A 12,604-nucleotide genomic window follows, 5' to 3' on the forward strand; every position below is an offset into this window, starting at 1 on the left:
GCCGGGAACTCCTTTCTTCGGTACTGACAGCACCTCAATCAGGCCAGGACCGAGCCGAACAGGCAGTCCTGCTAGATCTGCACCACCACTCTCTAGCAACGACGAGGAAGGGGATGTCTTAAGTCTTTGCACCCCTCGCCATTTTTCCCTGAAACCTGGACCCTCGCACCAGCAACCACCCATGGAAGGGCACAACTGGCAGACACTACCATGGATGCCCCCACTCATTTGTACACCACCCGCTTGGCCATACTGGGACCCATGGGCAATTTATAGGGCTCAAACTCTTAAACCTCCCAACCCTCCAGCACCTAGGACCACTCGGTCCCCATCATCGAGAGGACCACCGCCATCAGAAGGCCAGGAGGAAGAGAGAGAGGAGCCCGAAGAGGCCCCTGATGGTGACACACTGCCGCCCACTCCCACTACAGGCGACGACTTTAAATCCTTCCAGGACTTATTTAAAAGAGTGGTAGAATCCCTTGATATCTCTTCAGCAGAGCTGCCAGAGACCCAGCACAAACTCACTGACACCCTGCAGGCATCCCCATCAGTGAAGATAGCCCTACCCATTAATTCAGCCATCATGGACCCTGCAAAGACAATATGGAAGACACCTGCCACTATCCCACCATCCTGCAAACGCTCGGACAGGAAATACTACGTGCCAGCAAAAGGAGCTGAGTTCTTATTCACACATCCGACTCCTAATTCACTGATCGTAGAGGCTGTAAACCAAAGGAGAAAGCAGCACCAGTCAAAACCATCCCACAACAAAGACTGGAAAAGGCTCTACCTCTTCGTACGTAAAGCCTATTCCTCGGCCTTACTGCAATTTCGCATAGCAAACTACTCTGCTTTGTTAGCTAAATACACTTACAACTTGTTTAGTAAAATGACATCTTTTATTAAACAAATGCCAGAGGAAGCGAGGGAACAATACAAAGCCAATATTGCAGAAGGCTCCTTAATTGCCAAAACAGGCCTCCCTTGACTCCGCTGACACAGCAGCTCGTTCCATCGCCATGACCATGGTTATGCGCCAAGCATCATGGCTCCATCTTTCTGGATTCTCTAGAGAAGGACAAGCCACAGTTGAGGACCTGCCCTTTGAGGGCCAAAGGTTATTCATTGAGAGCACAGATGCATCTCTTCGTACCTTAAAAGACTCACAAACAACCTAGAAGGCCTTGGGTATTTACATCCCCCCAAATAAGAAAAAACAGGGCAGATTTTATACCCAAAGATTCCGTCCTGCCCCGTACTCCCAATCCCAGAGACATTACGATCAACGCCACAAACAAAAGCCAGCAAGGCACAGGCAGAACCAGGATCAATCTGCCACCTCTCAATCCACAACATCCCGTCAGTTATTTTGAAGTATTGATCGAGGGCACGAGACCTCTATCTGCTCCCATGTCAGAATACTAGATGACCTCCAGTCTCTTTGGAGATCGACTGTTACCACACTACCCAGTCTGGTATAACATCACTACAGATAAATGGATGTTTGAAATTGTCCCGAAGGGTTACTCTATCCCATTTACTTCTACCCCCCCCACACACACCTTCCCCGTCCCTCTTCAGGGACCCCTCTCATGAGACCCTGTTGCAGCAGGAAATAAACCATCTCCTGCAACTAGGAGCTGTGGAAATAATACCACCTCAACACAGGGGAAGAGGGCTCTATTCCCATTATTTTCTCACTCAGAAAAAGAACAGTGGATGGAGACCCATTCTGGATTTAGCAAACTAAACAAATATGTAAGGACACAACGCTTCAAAATGGTAACCCTGGCAACCATAATTCCGGCATTAAAGAGAGGAGATTGGCTCTCGTCCCTCGACCTCAAAGACGCTTACTTCCATGTTACTATTCACCCAGCGCACAGAAGATTCCTACGCTTCACTCTAGGCCATCAGCATTATCAATACAAAGTGCTTCCCTTTGGCTTATCTACAGCCCCAAGGGTATTCTCCAAGGTCCTAGCCGTCGCCACAGCTCACCTCTGCAGGCTAGGGGTAATGATCTTCCCATACTTGGACGACTGTCTCATAAGAGCACCAGCTCAGCAGATGGCAGTACAAGGCACACAAACCACTATAACCCTCTTCACCAACCTTGGGTTTCAAATAAATGTCCGAAAGTCCACTCTGGTCTCTGTCCAGCAACTGGAGTTTATAGGGGCCTATCTTGACTGCCTCTCAGCATCAAGCGAGGTTACCCCAACAACGATTCCTCAATCTAACCAGGCTAATAACAACAATCACAAACATCAGCCCCCAAACATCCGCCAGAGTCTGCCTACAACTCCTTGGGCATATGGCTGCCACAACTTATGTAGTCAGACATGCCAGACTTCATATGAGATGCCTATAGGCTTGGCTCCGCACCTGTTATCTACCACACAAGCATTCCCTCCACAAGTGGCTCATTGTGCCCCGCAGAGTCAAGGACTCCCTCAAGTGGTGGATGCAACCACAAAACATCTGCTTGAGGGTCCCATTTCAGCAAAAAGCTCCCACTATAATAATCACCACAGATGCCTCCCTCATGGGATGGGGAGCCTACCTGGACAACACCACCATCCAACGACGCTGGTCCCCAGTGGAAACCAACCTACATATAAACATTCTAGAGCTCCAAGCAGTCAGAAAAGCATGCGAGTACTTCCTTCCACTTATTCGCAACAATACCATCAAAGTCCTCCCGGACAGCACAGCCTGCATGTTTTACATAAACTGGCAGGGCAGAGTCTGCTCATACCCTCTCTGCGTCGAAGCAATACACCTATGGCAATGGTGCATATCCAACAACATAGACATTTCTGCTGCTTACCTGCTAGGAATTCAGAATACCATGGCAGACCATCTAAGCAGACACTTCTCACAAAACCACGAGTGGAAGATGGACTACCCTATCCTCATGACCATATGACCATCATAACCTGGTGGGGGTTCTCAACTGTAGATTTATTCACAACAGCCCACAATACGAAATGTCCTCAATATTTCTCACGAGCGGGGCTCGGACATCATTCACTGGACGACGCCCTCCTCATAAAACGGGAAGCACCGCTAATGTACTCATTCCCCCCAATTCCTCTACTGAGCCGTGTGTTACACAAAATCAGACAGGACAAGGCCAGGGTCACACTCATTGCACCCACATGACCCAGACAGACATAATTCCCATACCTAACACAGATGGCGGTGAGCCCACTTTGAACCCTTCCACAGCTTCCTCACCTCCTGACACAGGACGCTGGTCGCATCATTCACCCTGACCTAGCAGTTCTCTACCTCAAGGCCTGGTTACTCCATGGCTAATGGGCTTGGACCAGGATTACGCTGAGGAAGTAAAAGACATTCTCTTGAATAGTTGCAAACAGAGCACACGCAAAACATACGCTCATAAGTGGGTACACTTCTGCATCTGGTGTGAGGCTCATTATATGTCGCCCCACTCTGTTCCTCTACCCAGAGTCCTGGACTACATAGTAGGCCTTAAAAAGGCAGGCCTTTCCAAAGCTCTATAAAGGCGCACTTAGCAGCGATCACCTCCCTACATGATAAGGTAGATAGAACCACGATCTTTGCCCACCCAACAACCAAATGATTCTTAAAGAGCATGACCGACATCTACCCTCCTCTGAAATACCCTACTCCTATATGGGACCTTAACCGCGTGGGGAAATCAGTCGAACCCCTTGCGACTTGCTCATTGTTACATCTATCGATGAAGTTCTCCTTCCTTATCACGATCACTTCAGCGAAAAGAGTAGGGGAGCTAGGAGCCCTAATGGCACACCCGCCATATACCATATTCCATAAAGACAAAGTGATCCTAAGAGCCCACCCTAAATTTATACTTAAAGTCATCTCCACATTTCATTTAAACCAACTGATTTACTTACCTGTGTTTCTTCCAGAACCCCATGCCGAGGCCAGGGAGGCATCCCTTCACACTCTCGATGTCCATAGAGCTCTGGCCTTCTTCCTAGAAAGAACAGTCATTTAGAAAATCGTTACGTCTCTTTCTATCAGTCACAGAGCGATTGAAGGGTGAGGTCATCTCCAGACTATTTAAGTGGATTTCTCACTGAATCCACCTGTGCTATCATCAGAGCAACATTCCAGCTCCCGCTGGGATTCATACACACTCCACCAGAGCACAATCCACATCAGTGGAATTTCTCAATAATGTACCCATTCTAGACATTTGCAGGGCAGCTACCTGGGCCCCAGCACACATGTTTACCAAACACTATGCCCTAGAACAACATTCCGTTGCTGACACACAGTTCGGATCCACCGTCAACAGAGATGCTCCGAAGCCCCTCCTTCCATCGAGGGATACTGCTCCATAGTCACCTAAAGTGGAGCACCCACAGGGACACTCCTTGAAGGAGAAGAGAAGGTTACTCAACTTGTGCAGTAACTGAGGTTCTTTGAGATGGTTGTCCTTGTGGGTGCTCCATTACCCTCTCTCTTCCCCTCTACTTCAGAGTTTCACGCTGATTCTCTGGAGTAGAGAAGGAACTGAGGGACAGTTGGCAGTGCACACTAAGTAGCTGCTCGGAGCAATGCGGGGCACTGCTACTATAGACCTCTAACTATGAGCGCAGGGCACCAAGACACCTAAAGTGGAGCACCCACAGGGACAACCATCTCGAAGAACCTCAGTTACTGCACAAGGTGAGTAACCTTCTCATATTCTGATATGTGACTTTCTCAGTCTCTCCTGTTCAAGCTGTTCGCCTGTGGCTAAATAATCAGAGTGTGATGGTAGTAGGGGGACATGATCCAGAGTCTCCCATCACACTAGTAGGTGTCCAAACCACTGGGCTACTGAGTCATACTCACATGTAATCTCTCTCTGCACCAGTGACTGTTCCACTGTGGATAAATACTTAAATAGTCACATCACATGTCCCAAAGACATAGCAAATTTTATTACAGTATATAAAATTTTGAAAATGCTCTTCTCGCCCTGATAGTAAAGATTGGAGGGGGAACAAACAACTTTTTCACAGGCACTGACTTTTTGATTTCCCCAGGGCTGCTCAACCCCCGCTCCGCCCCAGGCCCTTCCCCCCACTCCACCCCTTCTCCCAAGGCCCCACTCCACCTCTGTCTGCCCCCACTCCACCCCGACCCTTCTCACCCCCGCCTCGCCTCTTTGTGCCTCATTCTGCCCCCTCCCCCAAGAGCGCCCTGCCCTTGCTCCACCTCTTTCTGACCCTGCTCCTCCCTCTCCCACCCCCAGTGCCTCCTGCCTGCCGCTGAACAGCTGATCAGCGGCAGGCAGGAAGCGCTGGGGGGGAGAGGGGGAGGAGTTGATTGGCGGGACCCGCTGGTGGGTGTTGAGCACCCACATTTTTTTTTCTGTGGGTGCTCCAGCCCCAGAGCACCCACGGAGTCAACACCTATGAACTTTTTGATTCTGAAAGCTGCAAGACAGTTTTATTCAAAATAGTTTTTCTATGGTCTGTGTTGTGAACTCATTTGAAGCTTATTCTTGTCACTTCTGCTTCCCTGCTCCTTTCTTCCAAAGCTTCTTGGAAGAAACACCTGGCCTCATGAAGACTCTAGGTATACTTTACCTTTCAGGCATCAGGCAGTCTGGATAGGTGACTGCCAAATGTTATGTTTGACCAGAAAATAGGTCTGTTGGTAAGAGTTTATACTTTACTATGAATAGGTTTGATGTCACACTGGATGTTAGTACAGCAACTCCAAAACACATTGAATTCCTTCAGAAGACAGTATTTTAAAAAATAGAGAATTATATCACCCTGTCACATACCTCTTACCAAAGATAGATACTAAGTAAAATTCAATTGTGTTGCTGAGAAAATGTCTGGTGTAGGCGTAATCAGTGCATTTTGGTACTTACCCTATTAAGGCTGGAGACTACAATGTAGGATTAGGCAAACCAACAGGAGGCATTTTGGTAACTTTGAGGTTTATATTAGGAAAAAAAAAAAAAGGAGGATTGGAATAAGATATAAACCCCATGGGCTGAGTAATGTCATTTCAGGATGAAATTTTTAACTCTCTTTCAACATTTCCATCATTAACGTGTTAAAATAATTACTGATTTACATACACTCCAGGTTGTAGCATAGAAATGGATTATTTTCATTATGAAAGCTGAAAACAATAATCCATTTAACAGGTTAAATTATTAATGCAAATGGTAACTAACGTTTGTTTTATATTTGTTCCTCAAAAAAAGTTTTAAGAAATTATGCAGGGAATCACTTTTGCAATTTAAGAAAATAAAAATGATGAAGCTATTTTCATTTTCAAAATGAATATAAATGTAATTGTTTATGTAATAAAACTATTTGTGTAACCTCAGGTTGACTCTAATCTGTGTTTTCATTGTTTCTCATACCTATGATTCCCAGCGATATGTACATGAGAGTCATATATAACTATCAACCATATGATATCTGCAAGCTTTTGGAGGACATGGCATTAATAAATTTGTTATTGTGCAAGTAACTGGCGCATATCAGGAACTGAATTAGGTAGTACTTGTGGGGTATTACAGCCACCATATGTTTTGCACAGTGGTAGATTTGAGATGGTCTTGTTTCTCGAACATATATAGGATAAAGATGATATGTCAGAGGCTCTCACTGTCTGTGCTAAGGGTAGAAGAAGAAGGGGAGTGGATGAATTTGAGTTGGTGTTTCATAGCTGATGGGAGGGAAGTGGTTGTGGATGTTACCTTGTAGTTTTGTATTATAGACAGAACTGATAACACAGCTTCTAAGATCTCATCTGCAGTGAACATGCTAGCAGCCTGGGCTTGCCAGGGACGAGGAGGCCTTTCTTTGCAATTGCTCCTCCCAGAAGCTGTGGGGCTGGGCACAACAACTGACAACAGGGAAGCTGTCTTCCCTGTGCTTTCAATGATCCCCTTGCAGGTGAGTGGGACACAGAGTTGTAAAAAAATGGACAGGGTAAAAACAGAGGGAGAGAGGGTTGCAGGAGCTGGAGAGTGTGGGTGGGGCAGCAGGGAGGGAAGGGGACAGGAGCTAGGGAAGGGGATTTGGATGGGAGCAGAGCAGGGGCCATGAGATGGGGCCAGAAGGATTTGTAACCACTAGAGAACACTCCTCTACTGAGCCTGGAATTGAATGCACGAGTCCTTCCTGAGTCTCTACATTCCACTTCTGTGAGCAAATAGCTGTGAAACCCACTAACAAAGTGGGTCTCATTCTGCCTCTAATAGCTCGTCCACACAGAGGATAACACCCTACTACTGCTTCTTTATTTAGTGTATTAGTTCAAGTGGTAGAGGCCTGTGCTGTAGGTTTAAAGTGCTCTGCTGGAAACTCAAGATGGGAGTCAGTATGACTCCACCTAGAATTTCTGTTATTTCAATTTCTTGAAAATTATATTTAAAAGCCTGTGGTTAAAGGTCATTAAGGTCGCAAAGTCAAGCACTTAAAAGTCAGAAAATGCCAGAATTAAGGCTGCCTGTTTGGGCTGATTTTGGCTCCCTTATGCCTATGCATTATAATGCAGTCTTTAATTGTATGATCACATACTATTTTTCCCACAGGCTCCCTGCCTCATTCAGTGCACAGGATGGATGATGTTCTGGGGATGAATTAGGGTTGTGTAGTGAATGAAGTTGTTGTTTGTAGGACCCCTGCCTCATTTGTTGCAGAAGCTGGAAGGTGTTAATGAGGCAGATGGTTGAAGGAAGAGAAAGGATGGTTTTATAGTTAAGGAAGTTGAATGCTACTGTGGAGAACTGGATTCTATCGATGTATCCATCAAGTTCCTGTGTGATGCTGGGCAAGTCTCTTAAATCAATCTTTTCACAGGTGGCCACTAATTGCATGTTTCTCCTATGTGATACACCTGGGGCCAGATTTGCTAAATTGCTGAGCAGTCCTGACTGCAACTGAAGTCAAGGGGAATTGTGCTTTGAACATACATACATGCTACATAATGCTAAGTACTCTGAACCATTTCTTGGCTTCCAATGGCCTATGCCAAGGTTCCTTTGTGCTACTGTAGCAGTGCAAAGGTACCTTAAAACCATCCTATGAGCATAGAAAATAAACTATCCAATTAACCTAGCCCTTTTTTTCTCTTTTTGAACCAATTCTGATATCAGTGTATGTATTCATTGTTCATATTATTCAACAAATAGTTTGGATAAGCAGCTTTCAGGCTATTGGAAGTTCACAAACTGTTCATGGACGAATGAGTCCTTTTTTCAGTATTGTTGTTTGAGGACTATAGTGATATTTGTATTCTAGAAACATGTTTTAAAACAAAGTTAAATTGAGTGTTTTGTTCAAAGAGAGCTGAAATGGGAGATATAAATCCAAACTGGACCATTGGGGAAGCTGTTCTTTATGGCTTCCAGGTGGCAGGCCCGCAGTATCACTTTAGAAAATAAGACAGTGGGTGAGTGGGGAACAGCAAAAGATGACCTGGTGAGAAAGAGAGAGAAAAGAGAAGAAAGAAAGGGTCCCATCAACATGATTGCAGGAATTTCCTTTCACTGGTGAAACTATTGGACAGTCAGAGAAACTTACTCCTAAGAGCCCTTATGGCAAATTAAACTTTGGAAGAACTCTGTATAGAAAAGAAAGTCTTGCACAGGTAAGTTAAAGATGCCCTGGAAAAAGTTACTGCAAGGGATTTTTATCTTATTTCAGTACAGTTCTGCTCAGCTTCCTGAGTGTTTGTGTCTGTATTTCTTTCTGCTCAGTGTAACATTCATTTTTGAATTGTTTTGTTTATTGATTGTTCTTTATGACTGGAGGTAGGAAAAAACTGATAAATAGCCAAAGAAGATACAAGTACTCCCAGGCTATATTATATCAGTTATCCTGTCCAGTCTGGTCTAATTGCCTCATCCTGAGCTTTTATTCTGAACTGAGTCAAACATTACCTGAAGCTGGGCCCTTAATAAGATCCATATTTTGGTAGTTATCCACCTGCTATCAGTTAAGCAGGATACAGGGCACTAGTCTTTCAATTAAGCAGTATAAATTGCCTTTGAGCCTGCTGCAGTGATCAAGAGACTTCACCAGGGGAACAGTATTTGGGAAAAGTATTTGGAAGGGATCTACCTGAGAGGAAGGAAAAGAGCTAGTTCTGGCCCGAAAGAAAAGGTAAGATAGCTATTGTCATTGATATTTCAAACATCCTATTCTTAATATAGTTGGAGAAGGTAATGTGTGAGTTCCTAGGCTTCCATCTGAAATGCTATTGACAAAAGCACCAAAAACAATGTCTCACAAATTGTTGTTTGGATAGTAATATTTTAATATGTAGTGGGTAGGAAGGAAAAGAGCTAGTTCTGGCCCGAAAGAAAAGGTAAGATAGCTATTGTCATTGATATTTCAAACATCCTATTCTTAATATAGTTGGAGAAGCTAATGTGTGAGTTCCTAGGCTTCCATCTGAAATGCTATTTACAAAAGCACCAAAAACAATGTCTCACAAATTGTTGTTTGGACAGTAATATTTTAATATGTAGTGGGTAAAGCTCTTTTGACTGTGTGGAGAATAGGTCAATGTGCATAGAAAAGAATAAGTGAGACATTCTGATGAAATGTCAACAAGACATTTATTTAAAAATTGAAAACACAGCAGACATTTTAATAATGGAATAATGTGGACTACCCATCACCACCCACGATCAAGACCATTTAGGATTCAGAATATTAAGAGCAGAGCAACTGTGCATAACAGCCGGTGTTCAACATCTGTCATGCTGGAGTCCATTAATGTTCAATTGCATTCTATTGTTTTCAGATTATTCAACCTCATTTCATTGTCATTGCTTCTGCTAGGGATTAATCAACTGTTTACAACTACACGGGGTTTTGGAGTCATAATGGAACCAATTAGTATAGAGTTTTAGACAAAAATACAGTATTCAATCCCTATGAAAAATAACTAATTTACAAGTACTTGGTAACAATTTAATCAAGCTTGAAATCAAATACACATAATAAATCATAATGTGACACATTTTTGACCTTCTGCATATTTCATAAAGACAGAATAAAATAAATAAAAGTTCCTTGTAAATTTGTGAATCTGTGTTTAACGAGAGCAATAAAAACATGCTGAAATTATATTAAGTACCAAAATTAAACAGGGTCTTTATAATCAGCAGCAGAAATTCTTTTGGTGATGGTGAACAGATTATTTTGTTTCTTTTAATTTTAGTTGTTCTGAGCTCCTTTTACTCATTTTACCTATTTGGAGATATTCCTAAGTAGCAGCATTCCCTCTCTATATAAATTTTAGACACTTGTGTATATACTGTGTGTTTGCATGCATTATATACATAACCAGAGGGTGCCTGTGTGTATCACTCTCTCCTCATATATTTTAAATTAATTTTCCATTAGATAAGTCCATATTTACATCTTAATTACTATGAAAATATTTTTCAAAGTTTCAATATATTTGAACAATTCCTTTATATTAAAAATTAAATATATTGCAGCTCTCCAGTATCCACTGAAATATTGAGCTCCCTACAGAAATGTTCCACATAGTATATACAATAATACTTAAATTCTGAGTCATAAAGCTTTTCTAATAGATAAACAGTCATCTGGAGTCAACATTGTACAATCCCAAACTGTATTATACATTTCCACAAAGCATGAAATTATCCTTGTAACAATTACCTCTGCCACCCCTAATAGTTTCTAATAAATACTTTTAGTTATGTGTTGACAGATTTTTTGCTGAGTTGCAAAAGATTATTCACTGAAAAGACTTTTGCCTAACTGTTGTGATTCTTGTGGGGCCAGCCAGACACTAGTCCAGATGGCACGTTGTTAGTGCTGGACAGACATGGCTTTGGACATGGCTCTGGGTTTTTTTATTTTGTGTTCTTCTCCCCCCCCCCCCCCCGCCCGCAGTTCCCAGGGTGGGAAGGTACTGGGATGGAAGCAGAGGGCTGCCCACCCACCTGCTGCCACCTGTTCAGCTCTTGCTGCTGCTTTTATAAAGCCGCCTCTTGCCCGTAAGATATGATCACTGCATACCCACAGTAATTGAGGAAGGAGCAATCTTTCTTTCACTCTCAGAAAGTCTTTTTCAGACTGCCACAGTTCTCCATTACAAAATACATTATCCTGAGAAGACCTGGGGCTTTTTCTGCCAGTTGACATAAACTGACCACTGGAATATGTGTGTTTAATCCATTAAAATCTTGTTGGATTAAATGGACTTTTTTTCTTCAGAAACTGAATTTTTGAGAATGGAGATGGCGTTTATTTCTCTCTTTGCCAAGCTTAAAGAAATGTAAAGAATGACAGTAACAGACTAGTTGCTAACTACAGTTCTGTTTGTTTTTTCTTTATTAAACAGTAAGCAACAATTGTAAAACTCCTGGAAAACTGTTATTTTTGGAGATGCTGTAAAAAAAAAAAAAACACTCTGACTTCTGGGAACACACTCGAAGTACAGATATTGTGTTCTAAGACTGTTTTTTCCCAACACATTCCAGCTACTACAATTTTTTTGGGAGGGTGAGGAAGGCTCAGAATTAAAGTGGCAAAAAATATGAAATCTTCTAAATCAAACGTGGATTCTGGTTTAGAGTCAGATACCCAGTGCAAAAGTGGAACAGGCTGCGTAGTGAAATGTGGCTCAGAAAGAATGGAGAGTGCTGCCAAAAGGAGACTGGCTGCTAATGCCAGGGAAAGGAGAAGAATGCAAGGACTGAACACAGCCTTCGATCGACTAAGAAAGGTGGTTCCACAGTGGGGTCAAGATAAAAAACTCTCCAAATATGAGACCCTTCAGATGGCATTAAGTTACATTATGGCTCTAACTAGGATCCTTGCTGAAGCAGAGAGATACAGCACTAAAAGAGACTGGATTAACTTTCACTGTGAACACTTCCATCAGGAGAGCTACCACACTTATATGGGACAGAAAATGGAAACAGACAATGACCCATACACACAAAGAATCTTCAGTTATCCACCTGACCATTTTCAAATAGCTAATTAGAACTAATTATGGAGTAGTATAATTCAACAGACCAAATGAGTAATTTTGAAAAATTAGCAAGAATTAAGCTGCTGAATAAGGTAATCTTGTCATTATAACAGCTATATTCTTGTTTACTACTTATGCTGATGTTGCTTAAATAAATTTGCTTTGAAAATTATTTGCTATGCATCTAAAAGATTGTTTCCCTAATACTAATGAAATGTGTATAATAAATCTGTGTTGTATATTTTATTTATGAAATATTTGTAACAATCCCTTCATAGTTCATGGTATTAAATTTTACATTCTTTGCTGTGATGGATCATGTCACATAATATTTTACACACCAGCAGCCAAATTGATCCATGGTATAACTCAATGGAATTAAACATGGATAAATTTGTTCCCATGTGTCTTTTTTTTTTTTTTTTTTTTAATTTTTTTTTAAATTTTTTTGTTAGCTTTGAGAATACATTTTTATTTCCTATCCAGTGGATACCATGAAAAAGATAATTAAAATGCATTCAAGTCAGAGAACTAACTTTAAACTTTGTAAGTTTGATGTATGGGTTATAGGTTTACTTTAATACTAAAC

General features: G+C 42.4%; 1 protein-coding gene across 1 annotated transcript; it reads left to right on the forward strand.

Moving 5' to 3' along the window:
• Positions 1-11,574: 11,574 nt before the first annotated feature.
• On the forward strand, positions 11,575-12,027 carry ATOH7 (atonal bHLH transcription factor 7). The gene has a single exon (XM_065408197.1). The coding sequence runs from the start codon at positions 11,575-11,577 to the stop codon at positions 12,025-12,027; it is 453 nt and encodes a 150-aa protein (XP_065264269.1).
• Positions 12,028-12,604: the final 577 nt, after the last annotated feature.

The sequence above is a fragment of the Emys orbicularis genome, chromosome 7 (genome assembly GCF_028017835.1).
Source record: "Emys orbicularis isolate rEmyOrb1 chromosome 7, rEmyOrb1.hap1, whole genome shotgun sequence".
NCBI lineage: Eukaryota > Metazoa > Chordata > Testudines > Emydidae > Emys > Emys orbicularis.

Excerpts from the sequence above, each read along its gene's own strand:
- ATOH7 (XM_065408197.1), top strand. The coding sequence starts at position 11,575 with ATGAAATCTTCTAAATCAAACGTGGATTCTGGTTTAGAGTCAGATACC.